Consider the following 14,574-nt stretch of genomic DNA (forward strand, 5'->3'; position numbering starts at 1 on the left):
GTTGTTGTGGTTTTCAGGGAGCCTGTAGACGCTGCGTGGAACAATGTGCCAGAACACCTGTCATCTAAACTGCTGTCGTGTTTTATTAATGCTCAACTCCTCATGGATCAAAATGCGGCGGGTTGGTCCAGTTGAGGTCACACGGCAGCGGTCAGCACAGGTTTAGATCTACATCCCTTCCTCTGATGGATCTTTAGCTGTTTGGTGACAGTCCCTGGTGTCATTCTGCTGTAAATCTCTTAATACTGCAGAAGTTGGTGTGGATATTGTATTTTTGTCCAGGAACACACTGGCTCCCTGCTGAGGAGACGAGCACAGCTGGTGACCAGCATGTTGGGTTTTGGATGTTGGTCTCAGCATGGGTTTCTGCCAGTATCTATCTATCTATCTATCTGTCTATCTATCTATCTATCTATCTATCTGTCTGTCTGTCTGTCTGTCTGTCTGTCTCTGTCTGTCTGTCTGTGTCTATATATCTGTCTATCTGTCTGTCTGTCTGTCTGTTTCAATTTCAATTTCAGTCAGTCATTCAGTTTGTTTATTTATTTATGTAGTTATTTATTTATATTTTTTCATTTAATTACTTTAAACACAACTACAACATGATTCAAATAACATTTTTAAACTATTTTTAAATGTCATGAATTGCATATTACAAGATTATTTATTATGTTTCATATTAATGATAAATTATTAAATATCATTATTTATAATATTAATGAATGATTTGCCTAATTGTGCCTACAAATATAATAATTATCTGTGTACCAAGGAATACTTTTTCTAAAATAAATAAATAAATAAAATATAAATAAATAAATAAAATTTAAACAAACAAAAAATAAAAACAAAATACAAAATAGGTCTGTACATACCCTTTAGCAGCATAGTCCACCATCAGCAGCTGAAAATGCTTTTTGGCGAATGGTGCAGATTGCCTTATATGTTTATTGGAAAGACCCACTGATAACTTTTTTCTCATTCAGCCATGCATTTGGAGAGCTTCTTGCGTTAAATGGGCAAACGTTGAGCTAGACATGTTTTAAAAAGAAGCGTGCAGGTTTACAGCGCATGATGTCGAGACTCTCATGATGTGGAAACAAAGATGCTAAAATATCGCACAGATTCTCTGCTACTTATTGTGAAACTGATTTCTTTTCATTTGTTACAAGTATTCTTCACACTGCAAACTCCTTATGTGTTTATTCAGCTATGTGTAGGTAAAATATGGGACATCAAATCGCGTCCCGTATTGATTTGATATGGGATGCATCATTTTACCATTTTTAAATGCGCAACGATCCCGTATTTTATGGTACGGGTGGAAACCCAACTTGATGGACGTGTTTGACTGTTGTGCTCACATCTAGCGTCTCTTGCAGCATCTCGCACATGAAACGGCATTCTAAAAACACAGTGCTCAAGTTAAAAGAAGTTCAACACACGTCTCACAACCTTGCTTTTTTTTCTTCTTTCCCTATTCACTGCCTGTGTCACAGTCGAATCATTCTTTTGTCTTAACTATCTATCTGTCTGTCTGCCTGTCTATCTATCAGGGTTTCAGAAAGTAATCTTCAGGTCTTCCGTGTTTCTTCTTCACAGCTTAAAGGTCAAGCGAATCTCCATGTGTTTGAAGACTGGTGTGGTTCCTCAGTCGCTCAGCTCAGGAAGAACCTGCATTTTCCTCTCTACCCCCATGTGAGTATCAACAGAAACACAATCACCTTCTGGTCCAAAAGCCTGAGACTACTTCTATTTAGCATTTTTCAATGCAATATTATATTATTAGCATAACAATTTGAGTGAATAAAAATTGGATTTGAGATTTGAGAATGCATTAGTATTTGGTTTGCTGACAGCAGCACTCAAGCTGACATGAGCAAAACCTCATGAAAGTGTTCTCCAGAATCATGAAAGTGATCCGAAGGCTATCTCAGTTGGATGTGTCTGTTTGTTATTTTCTTACGAGTGTGTGCATGTCTGTGCTTCTCTGTGTCTTTCATACTTCAAAACTCCCACAGACCAGATCTCACGTTCATGTAGTCTCGGGTGATATAGAGATGAAATTGGTTTGTCTATTGTCCTGGAGCGGCTATAACTCAGACTCCCGTCTCGAGAGACATGTGTGCTCACATAAACATCAGGAGTTTGTAGGGAAAAATAGTGAAAGCATTTTTTGAGATGACATTCTGCTTATATACTGAAAATTGTGCGTAATTATGTTTTCTGAGATAATTAATAGCAAAACCGATGCGGATTTACTGATGTGCAGTAAATGTGCAATGAGATATTGAAGGGGTCATGTGATGCGATTTCAAGTTTTCCAAGTTACAAGCTGTTCGTGAATAGATAAGATCCCTAAAGTTGCAAAGACTAAAGTCTCAAACCCAAGGAGATATTCTTTATAAAAGTTAAGACTAGTCCACGCCCTCCTAAAACGCCTCGTTTAAACACGCCCCCACGTCTACGTCACTGTGTGGGAAGATTTGCATAACACCACCCAAATGTTCCCGCAAAGAAAGAAGGCGTAACTTTATTGTTGCTGCCACTGCCGCCGCCATGTTGTGAAGATGCTATGTGTTTCGTTGTGAAAGCGAAACTACTTGGTTTGGTCTTCCAAAAGAGGACACGACTAGAAATCAGTGGTTAAGTTGTATTTACAACACTGATCCAGAACAGTTTAACCCATATATTCGTGTGTGTGCAACGCATTTTACGGAGGACGAGGACTGTCTCCTGGGAGAGTAGCCTACAGTGCCGGTTTTCTGACAAATAATGCTGACTTACAACCTGTAAGTACGCTTTCATATTTAAAGGATTTGCCACTGATGATTCAAACGCGAGTTTTGAGCAGTGTAGAGTAGCGCTTGTTGTTTGTCATTTCTCCGATCACAAATGCAGACATGGTTTTATGTTAATGCATAAAACGCGTAAATGCGTAAAACGCGTAACGTGTAAAAAGACAGTATAAGTCATTATAATCCATAATTATGTCCCCACTGGATGCAACAAATGCCTCGTTTTTAATATGTTTTTGTCTCGTCACTCTAGCCGGACAGGGCATCACAGTATGGTAGGGGCGTAACATTTCCGTCACATGCTTGAGGAATTCGGCCAATCACAACGCACTGGATAGCTGGCCAATCACAGCACACCTCACTTTTCAGACCGATGAGCTTTGTAAAAATCGACGCATTTCAGAAAGGCGGGGCATAGAGGAGAAACAATAATGTACAGTATGTGGAAAATAATGTGTTCTTTTAACCTTAAACCGTATAAACACATTTCAGTAAACCAAATACACAAAATAATGTTCTTTTTGGCAACATCATATGACCCCTTTAAAAATGAATATTTAATTCAAATCTTGAAACAGTTTGTACTCTTTTTGATTGGCCCAATGGCCTGTTTTTACTGCTGGAAGCTTTAAAGAGGACAATTTGTTTTTAGATGAGTCAGTTAAATATTAATATCAACGCATTAATTATTGAATATCCGTTTAGCTTGTATGATTTATGAGGATACTGTTATGACTGATTTGAGCTAAACGGAAAGAGAAAATAGTGAAATCTGAAATTATAATTATGACAATCTTACAAAAAATGTATAAAATACAGATGTGTCGAATACAAGTTATTGGTATGATAAACTTTATTAGGGATATTTGAGAGCGCATTGTTTTGGTTTGGTGGCGGCTGTCGTGCTGATATGAGAAAAACATAATTGAGTTTTAGAGTAATGTGACAGCGCTATGTTTGGATAGATAGGCATTTTAAAACACAAGCCCACGTCTTGCACAACAGTGGGCGTAATTTGCATGGAGAGCCCAGTGAAGCGTAACTGAAACGGTGGAAAGTAAATATTAGCAGAAAGCCGGGTAAACAAGCAGCTATGTGATATTTGGGAGGAATTTGCTCTTTAGAAGAACTTGTCAGTGTGTTACACTCTCCATTTCTCTACCATGGAAGAGAACTTCAGTGTTTTTAGATTTTGTTTTATGCAATTGAATCTAAAACATCAACTTATATTTATACAACAGTTCTTTCTGGTCCTTGAATCTGATTGGCTGAGAGCCTTTTCCAGCGGTGCGATATTCTAGTGATAACAGAACTCCAATCATTTCACCGTTTGTATCACTCCGCTTGCTGTATTACTCACAGCGAGTGTTATGGTGGACGCCCAAATCCACTATCATTTTATAAATAATACTCTTGTGCCACGGAATGTAGTTTTAAGAGTTTCTTAGGCGAGAATGTACTTTTTTAGACTTAAATATGCGGTTTGTTAATAAAGATAACGTCTATGTGAAAATTTGATTGAGCTGAAGAATGAATGATGCATCAGATGCAGGTAATCACACTCGCTCAGTCAGTCTCTCTCTCATAATACTCGACTCTACATAATACAGTGAGCTTTTAGGAACCTGTGTTTTTGTTGAATATTATAGGGTTTTGGAAGGCGTGTCTGCAAACCTCCGCCGTTCTCTCCTCATGTGGGTGGTGTAGTTTAATTGAAAGCCCCTACAGGTTGTAATGGGTGGAATTATAGAGTTCGCTTCTCCTGATCAGTCTTTGTGAATTCTGTTTAGTTCAGACCACCTACACAGTCCTCCCACCTCCTCAACTTTTACTTTGTCATTTATTTATATATTTAGTTTTTTGGTTCTTTTATGGCAGGCCTGTTTTTACAGATCAAGACGTCTGACAGAACTCACCCAAAATTAAAAGCCACATACTGTGAAAATACTTGCTCTGTGTTGCGGAAATCTGTCTCTCTGCTCCTCCGCTTCTTTATCTCCGTCCTTCTGTTTATGTGATTGTTGTAAACAGATGACAGATATCTGAGATTCAGGTCTCACTCACATTGTTATGTGTGTCTCTTTAGCATTTATAGCAGGGTGAGACTGGACAGACAGCGGGAACAGCTTCAAAACTCAGAGAGGCGTTTTATTTGAAATAAAATGAGCCCCATTATGTCTCAGTGATTGATTTTTATGACAAATATAATAATTTTATAACAATTTTATGAATATTTTAAGTCAGTTTTAATAACAATCACATTAAAACTGACTTGAATTTTTTTTTATCATGTCTTCATTATTCATGTTAATATATATTTTAATGTTGTTGTATAAATGTCTTAGTTTTACACTGGTGCCAGACACATATGAAAATCCATCTTAAAAATATAAACTATTACTTTTATTATTATTACAAAATTGTGAACATCTAAACATACAGTGGAATATGCATAAACCATTTCAATGTTTGCATGTGTGTGTCAAATTATTTTATTATTTTTGTTTTACACATAATCTCCAAAACAACCATAAATGTTATGCCTATTAATGATTTTTCAAATGTTACTGAACATGTTTACTAAGGTGACAACAGGGTCAGCAAAGAGCTGAAAATATGTGATGTGTGAAGAAAACAAAGTAAATATTATTGGTAAACAAAATGTCATTTGTCACTATCAAACTGTAATTTTGTCAAATTATGCTAAAAGTGTGAAAAGGACACAATACTAGCTTTGAAATTTGCCTTTCAAAGGCTATGAGACTGCCATGTTATTAAATAAATAAATAAATGTACTTTATTTTACCACACCTACCGTGTCTGTCTTTGCTCATCTCATCACATACTAATTTCATAATCATGCATTTTATCTCTTCAGATGAGAAGTACTGTGAAGAAGTTGGCTGTGGCTCCAAAATGGAAGAACTATGGCCTGAGAATATTTGGATACATTCTACCTTACGCGTCCTTCGTTACTACGGTAGTTCTAAATTGACGTTTTCGAATTAGTAATTGAGGCTTGAGCTCAGCTGTTAAACTGTCAAACTGAGATTTGAGGAAGAACTATGGCCTGAGAATATTTGGATACATTCTACCTTACAAAGATGGTAAATGTTCTTTAGTATTAAAAGCCACATTTCTTGTTGATATTTGTCGGGTACATATGTGATACAGAGCAGAGCATCAAAGTATTTTCTTCACATACAGGATAAGAAAGTCACTCACACTCGGCTCTCATTTGTCCAGGTGATTTTCAGTTTGCGGTCTCTTCGGATGATAACTCTGAGTTCTGGTTGAGTTCAGATGACAGTCCTCTCAATGCCCGTCTGCTGGCATACGTGGGAAAGGTAAATGATTTAAGATTGGATGCGTTTGTCCATCTTTTAACGATAACTTTAACAGATGTGCAGATGTATGAAGGGCTGTTTCTAGCTATTTTGACGCAAAATAGGCGAAATCTCTGATGGCGCCCCCCTCCCTCCTGAATGCATTCTAATATAGTATAAAATCTGAACGCATTATTTGTAAATTGACTGTTAAGATATACATTTTGCACCATTTATCATCTGTAATACCATTATGTAGCCACTAGATGCCTGTATACCCCTATATCAACAGGTTTGTGCAATCCCTAGTTGCTAAGAAATTGTCATTACACATAAATTAATTTTATTGCATTTGGATTTGGATACATTTTTAGATATTATCAAGGATTACTTTTTGTCTTTATTTGTTTTTGTTTAGTTGTTTTGTTGTTGTTTGAAACATTGATTTAAAGTGTCAGTTTTTACATTATTATTTCAGTCAAACCTATAAAACCCTTTGTTACCCCTAACTATATATAAAAGCTTGATCAGTCACATAAAAGTAATTAGAATCCAGCTACTTATTCCTTTGTTACTCATTGACTCGTGAACTTCCCCTTTAAATGATGTGACGCTCTGCCCTCTATGTGTATGACGCTGCTCCCATTAAGCACTGTTAGACGTGAATTAATTAATTCAGCATTTCAACACTTCCATAAGGATGCGTTAAATTCAACAAAGCGGTTTAATAAAGGATGTATTGATCTTGTGAATTAGCGAATTTTACTTTACCAATATTTTTTTAAATGGCCATTAAAGTTTTATATGGGAATATTACACAACACACTGATCCTTTAACAATTCATTGGCACAAAAACGCACACCTTTTGGACCAATTTCGCAACATGATTTCTTGACTGCCACAAATACTGCCATAACAAAATACTGATTTTGTGCATTTTTTACTGTATCAATATTTTAAACTGGCCTTTGAACTTAGCTTTATTGCATGCCAAAGCACTGACAGAGCCCATTGATCTAATGGCATTGTTGAGTGCTCCAAATGCATGCAACAATCTGGCAGCAATTGACAGCGCTCTGATCCAATGGCATACAGGCATCGTCAGATTGGCAGTACTCTAGCCCAGTGATGTTGAAGGATCCAGTGGGGGCGGCAATCATATTTCAGGGTGACCGTGCCACTCTTTATCACAACCCTGCTAAAATGTAGTGCCAGTAAGTGCGCTCATTGGTGCCCCCTCCTGCTGGTGGCGCCCTAGGCGACCGCTTAGTTTGCCTATGCCTAGAAACAGGCCTAGCTTTATGTATATGAAAAATTTATATAATATTTTAAATTGTATTAATTATATTAATGAAATATATAACATATTTATAATACTAAAATAAATATTTATCATCTTGATATTTAATTACTGGAATAATTTGTATTTTTTTTATTTGTAAACAAAATTATAGCATATCGGTGTTATTTTAGTATCATTAACATACTGTTACAGATTTGTTAATAATTTAGTTGAAATAAGTTTTTATTTTTATATATTTATACATTTTAGTGATTTTGAATGTTTGTCATTTTTAGTATTTTTTATTATAATTGTTTATAGTAAGTCTATATAGTTTTTATTAATGTAAATTAAATACATTTAATAAATAAAAGTAATAAATGTTTAATTAAATAAACTTTTTTTATTTATGTGAAAATAAATATATATTGCGTATTTTGTAGTGTAGATTACTTGCCCAAAAACCTGTATTAAATTGTATAGGTTTTAAAGTATAAATATTAATCAACACTTCTTTCATTAGTCATTGAATAGCAGATTCCAGAGTCACTGTGGGCAGCGGCAGCTATTTCCTCAAACAGAGGACCTTGCTACTACTGCATGGTGGATTTCATTTAGATTTATTCCCCAGAGGTCTCAGTACTTAGAAGTGTAGATTTGTACGATGTGAGGGAGCATTGGCTTTGTAAAACAGAATTAGCGCCTCATCCAGAAGCCTGTGAGAGTGTACAGGGAAGGTGCGTTTTACTGGCGTATCGATTACTTCTGCCTCAAACGGGACTTGGAGCTCACGCACGCCAGCCGAGGACTCGATACCCTGTCACAGAGATGTGTGATCGATTGAAACGCCGAGGCTCTGAGGCGTCTCTTTGTCTAAGAAAAGAATCACAGCCTGTCTGGAATTCCGAGCGACTCCTTACGGAAGCGACAGACCTTTTCCAGTCACCTGTAGATGGGGAAATCCATCCAAGCTGGAGAAACAGAGAAACTCATTGTTTCATAAGCGCGTAAATATAGACACTCAAAAGTTTCGAGATTCATCTGAAGGTTCATTTAGCAAAGATGTATTTCAATTTTTGAGGCGACTACTTGACAAATAGAGAATGAAGTGGGAACAAAAGAGCTGAGATGGAAGAAAGACACAAAGAAGACAGAGCAATATCTCGCTTCAGTATAATAGCGTTGTGACTCCATTGCTCCCGTATTTTCTCTGTCTGCCCTCCTTTCCATTTGTTCAAGACTCCAGGGTCACAGATAGACGAAATGAGTTTCTTCAGTGTAATTCTGTGTTTGGGGAAAGTTCACATGACTCAAAAATAGACAGAGTACCATAAAGGAGAGAGGAGCCTCTGAAAGATGAAAAATACAGCTGTCAGGTTATCCGGTGCACTTCCATTGTCCGGACAAATTGTGTTACAGAGTAGTTCACTCAAAAATGAAAATTTGTCATCATTTACACTATATTCTTTCAATCCTGTATGACTTTCTTTTCATTCATGGTACAAACAATGTACCTTGTCCAGGATGATACATATCTTGCAATGAAATGACGCAGAGGCGCTGTCAATCTCCAGAAATGACAGAAATGGTACCCCAAAAGTGCCACTATCACTATATTCCAAGTCTTCTGAAGCTAAATGAAAAAGTGACTGATATTTAAATGATTAGCTAAAAATCCACTTTGCTAATCCGTGTCAGGCTGCGACATGGATTAACGGTACCTTTTCCACAGGTTTTTTTCCTCTTAACATGGAAAAGATACATTTATTTCGTGTCGTGGCATTTCTGGTTAGGACACGTCTCAAGATTTTTCGAACCAGCCATGATGGCGAAAGGCAAAAAGCAACAGTTGAGTCTATTTTTGGAACAGACAGACAAATTGCATTTCTAGAGTCATAATGCATTGTGTCTGGTTAGGAAACATGGTAAAACTCTACATCTTCACAAACAATTTAATATAATGCACCATGGGAAGCAGTGTTGGGGAAAGTTACTTTTGAAAGCAATGCTTTACAGTATTGCGTAACTCTATAAAAAAAGTAACTAATTATGTTACTTTGTTACTTTTTATGGAAAGTAACGCATTATGTTACTTTTGCATTACTTTTCGTCACCCAAAAGTTATATGTTTTAGGAAGGAAGTTCCTCTTCCTCTGCACGTCACTCTCAGCACAGGGACAGGAGAGCTGTCAGTGAATAAATGGGAAAACAAAGTAACCTGAGTTACTTATTTGAAAAAGAAACTCGCATATTTCGTTGTAAATTTAAAAGCAATGCATTACTTTACTAGTTACTTGAAAAAAGTAATCTGATTACGTAACTTGTGTTACTTGTAATGTGTTACCCCCAACACTGATGGCAAGTCAACAACAACAACAGCATTGGTTCTCGCCTGCCTTGTGATTGATTGTTGCTTGATGTGCCATATTTGAATGTACAAACATTTTCACAAGCATTTGTCCTCTTAACATCGAAAACATGTATTAACATGAAAAAGATGCATTAATTGTGTGTCACGGCATGTCTGATTAGGACATGCCTTAGCGAGGGAACTAGTCGCAATGATGAAATGCAGCAAGCAACAGTTGATTCTGTTTTTGGAACAATTGATTCAGTATCATTTTGCGTGACTTTAACAGCCATAATGAAAGCGAAAATTAGCAAATTTGGAAAATTGCTTAAAGGAAACAAGAACGTTCAAAATGTAAAAACATTTAAAGTCTATTCTATGACGAAGATTGTATCAGTCACTGAATATGGATTTTGAATAATGTTAAAATCGTTTAATTTTATTACATTATGTCTCAACCTTTTCATTCCAAGTGTGAGACAGCAGTGCTCTTGTAAAAAGAGTTCCGCCCACACTCTCTTCTGATTGGCTGTGATTTTGTTGCGCCTGGTGTGAACCGACAGATTGCTTGTCGCTACAGTTGTATCACATCATGCCTGATTAGGACACAGTGTAAAACTCTAGATCTTTACGATCAATTCACAATAAGTTAACGACAACAGCAACATTTGTTCTTACTTGTCTTGTGATTGATTGCTGCTTGATGTGCCACATTTGAATATAGTAAACATGGCGTAGGGGAACATTTTCATTTTTGCAACTATAGCTCAAGTATTTCACTACTTTTTTTTTTAGTAGTGTGTGCTATAGCTAACTGTTTTGTTTCGCTTTAGTTGAATCTACAGTCACAGTAGCTTCCGCTGCGCTGATAGTTTGTGACCAAATCTTCAAGTCATGGTTATAACATTAACTATTAAGACAACAAACACCAGCATTCGCGTTGTTTTTGTCTCTACAGTGAAAGTCAATGGAGTCCAAACATTCTTCAGAATCTTCTTTTGTGTTCTGCAGAAGAAAGATCATCATATAGTTTTAGAATAGTTATTTTTTTGGGTGAACTATTCCTTTAAGAGTTTTGCTTGGTGACAATAAAACAAGCTAAACAAAATCAATAGACATATACTGAAAGGATGACTCCATCCATATCTGGAGACTTTGAGTGGGCTCCTTTGACTCAGACCAGCAAGGAACCACGTAAAAACACCCAGAATGCCCGATTATAAACTACACAACAACGCCCTGTAGCCAAATTACCATAAACACCATTCACATTTTCCCCTTTAGCGGGTGGATGTCCTATGGAGCTCATGCAGAAAAATGAGTCATCTGTGTAAATAGAAATCTTTCTAGCTGTAAAACATTATGGGTATCTCTCCCACTGTTTTGGAGGGAAACGGTACTAGAGTGGAATAACCATGTGTGTCTATCTTAATTTTAATGTTCTTATGTCTCCTTTGATGCATCTTTTCATTTGCAAAACAACATTTGTGAAAAGACGTGCACTTAATTGAATTGAATGTGCACTTTAGATCTTAAAAGTCTGTTTTTAAGAAACTATACTTACAGATCATTTTAATGAAAAAAAACACGAGTGTACTTATAGAGTTCACTGTTTGACTGTTTCTTAACATACTTAAGTACAGTTTTTAAAAGAGCATGTGATAATGTCAAATTAAATGTTTTACTGTAAAGTACATCTTAAATCACTGTTTTAATAATATTTTGTTGTGCTTTAAAGAAGCACACTTATTTTGACGTGTTAACATACTAAACCACATGAAAAGTAGTTGAATATAATTTGAACAGTAGTGTATTATTTACTAAGGCATTTAAAGGCAGGGTAAGTGATTTGGTTCGAAAACATTTGTTAAGATGGTTGAAAGTCTCTTCACATCCCAATAGCAATCACTAACTTAAGTGGTCTAAATGTGTTTATATTGCCTGTGGAAGGCGTAGGACCATAAAATGTTCGTCTAATCATATTCCTCGGTCCGAAGATTATGATAGGCTGTCCTACATGCCTGTCAATGGCTATTGCAGACCAAGCAAGAATGGAAGGGTTATTATTGTAATATTATGCACTTTGTACTGTAAAGTTTTCTCACTGGTGAATGAGACATGAGGTAAGCTGACAGCGCTACATCGTGTCGCTGGTTAGCCGCTGGTCTGCCTGTGTGCGGTCATGTGTTTTGGAGGAGGCGTGGCTTTGGAGAGTGATTATGCAGGGAGGGTGGGATCTTATGCTTTCAAAGCTAGCTTGCTATTGCTAGCCTCTCCAAAATCGCATACTCTACCTTTAAATTTAATATATTTTAAATGTACTAAATTGCAACGTTATCATTAAAAATTTTATTTAAATGAAGTACACTTTAACCATATTTCAAAATCAATATTAGAAGTAATTATGAAATTACACATAGGCCCGGTTTCACAAACGGGGCTTAGCTTAAGCCAGGACTAGGCCTTAGTTAAATTAAGATATTTAAGCAACTTTTACAAAAATGCCATAGAAGAAAACATTACAGGTGTGCATCTTGATGCAGAACAATGACACTGACATATTTTAAGATATGTCAGAGCAAGATATTTTCTGTTGAGACAGCTCAAACATGCATTTTAGTCTGAGACTAGCTTAAGCCTTGTCTGTGAAACCGGGAGCTAAAGATATACTTAAGTCCTACTTAAGTGGGTAAAAAAAAAAAAATCACTATTATGCTCAGCTAATTGCATTTAATATAAATTTAAACTGTATACATTTTCATTTCATTGTAAAAAAAACATGCAGTTATGTGTCTGAAAACATTCCTTTCAGTTCACACTTAAGTATATTCTTTAAAAATGTATTATTTCCGTAATAAGTACTCTTTTAAAAGTACCTTAAATTGTCTTTTTGTCTTTGATTTTTATTGAACTTAAACACATTGATGATAACAAGAAGTTTCCACCCAATGTTTTCTCTTACCCTCACATTTTCCTGTAGTCACCTTCAAGTGGAAATGTACTGTAGCTTTCACCTCTGGTGGCAGATGCACACACACACAGACACACACACACACACACACACACACAACACACACACACACATCTTTGTCCTCTAATCCCCGCGAGAGGCGAGTTGTGTTTGGCAGCGGAGGTGATTAGCATTGGCTGAGTCACACGTGTGTGTTGATCCTGACAGCCGCGCAAGGTGTGTGCGACAGTAAACACACTGCTTTTGGTGAAAAGAGGGGCAAGTGTGGGGAATCTGGAGCTCTGCGGGACTTTGTTGGTCAGTGTGTGTGTGTGTGTGTGCATGATGAATAAAAGGCGTCTTTGAGGGCAGTGGGGATCGTGGATGATCCAGGAGGCATTATGATTCATTACATCGATGTGTGATTTGAAGAGAAGCATTGAGAGTGAGAGAGATGCCACACATGACAATTAAAAGGAGGCATGCTGGGATTGAGCGCAGAAGATTTCATTCTGTATCACTGTGTTAGTTACCGAGGGTTGGTGGGGAAATCACTGCGCTCGCCCTGCGGGTCAAGAAACGGATGTTTTGGATTGTATATAGAAAAAAGATTTGATTGTAAGAAGAGTAATTATTAAGGGTTATAGGAGGGAGACACAGACTCTTCTGAATGTTTTAAAGGGCTCACATTATGAGGAGTCAATTTGTCCTTGATATTTTGAGATGAAAGGCTTCATTGTACGAAAAACTGAGATAATTTGATGCTTTAATGTCAAGGCAAGGTTAATTCAGACTGTAAATGTGGTGTGACTCCCCAAAAACCTAATGATATTAATGAACTATTAATTAATTATATTTATAAGAATTTTTACCTTGAATTTTTTTTCCCTTCTTCACATTTCTGGGGTTTTCAGAAGCTGAAATCGTCATTGATAAACTTCTGTAGAGGTGAATGGAAAGTGCAACAAATACAATTTTTGTGTTCTCATTTGCACATGCTGCTGTGCATATGATGTGTTTCTGAAGAATCCCATTGTTAGAGACTAAAGTTTTAAACTAAAATTTTTTTAAGAGAGTTTGGGGCAGTTAACAACAAAACCTGACCAGATAACAGCTATGTTGCTCATGAGTTAACATAGAAAATGAATGTTCCTTATTTTGAATGCGAAAAGGGTGTTCCACTCAAAAGTCTTTAACGGCACAGTGCACACACACACACACACACACACACACACACACACACAAGTTCTTTGTTTTAAAATTACAGTTAAAACATTTTGGCACAAAAAATTCCTCCTTTAAAGGAATAGTTCCTCCCAAAAATGAAAATATTCCATCACTTTCTCACCAATGGATCCTCTGCAGTGAATGGGTGCCGTCAGAATGTGAGTCCAAACAGCTGATAAAAACATCACAATAATCCACAAGTAATCCACACCACTCCAGACCATCAGTTAACCTCATGTGAAGTGAAAAGTTGTGTGTTTGTAAGAAACGAATCCACCATTAAGATGTTTTAACTTTAAACCGTCACTTTGGCCAAAGTATGAAATCCACAATCCATAATAATGCTTCCTCCAGTGTAAAAGTCCATCTCCTGTTGCCCTCACATTAAAATCCACCCACATATTTGTTCAGAACTGTTTTCTCTTGTAAACGGAGCTTGATCTGTGCATTTGTCTCTCCTGATTCAGATAAGGCGACTTTTTCTATGGCGAAAACAATATTATGGATAGAGGACTCATAATTTAACTGGAAGCAACAGTTTTAAGTTAAAAAAAAGTCTTGATGATGGATTTGTTTCTTACAAGCACACAGCTATTGTCTTCTCAAGACATTAGTTGGTGGTCTGGAGTGGTGTGGATTA

The 14,574-nt window shown here is 36.6% G+C and overlaps 1 protein-coding gene across 1 annotated transcript in view; it reads left to right on the plus strand.

The window, feature by feature from the left end:
* LOC107688567 (N-acetyl-beta-glucosaminyl-glycoprotein 4-beta-N-acetylgalactosaminyltransferase 1-like) overlaps positions 1-14,574 on the plus strand; it is a 189,300-nt gene that overhangs the window by 117,583 nt on the left and 57,143 nt on the right. The window contains exons 4-7 of the mRNA XM_016486272.1: positions 1,603-1,698; positions 5,677-5,748; positions 5,887-5,905; positions 6,045-6,145. Of these exons, the coding sequence (XP_016341758.1) occupies positions 1,603-1,698; positions 5,677-5,748; positions 5,887-5,905; positions 6,045-6,145 (288 nt within the window). The remainder of the gene's footprint in view (positions 1-1,602; positions 1,699-5,676; positions 5,749-5,886; positions 5,906-6,044; positions 6,146-14,574) is intronic.

The sequence above is a fragment of the Sinocyclocheilus anshuiensis genome, unplaced genomic scaffold, assembly GCF_001515605.1.
Source record: "Sinocyclocheilus anshuiensis isolate Anshui unplaced genomic scaffold, SAMN03320099.WGS_v1.1 scaffold521, whole genome shotgun sequence".
Classification (NCBI taxonomy): domain Eukaryota; kingdom Metazoa; phylum Chordata; class Actinopteri; order Cypriniformes; family Cyprinidae; genus Sinocyclocheilus; species Sinocyclocheilus anshuiensis.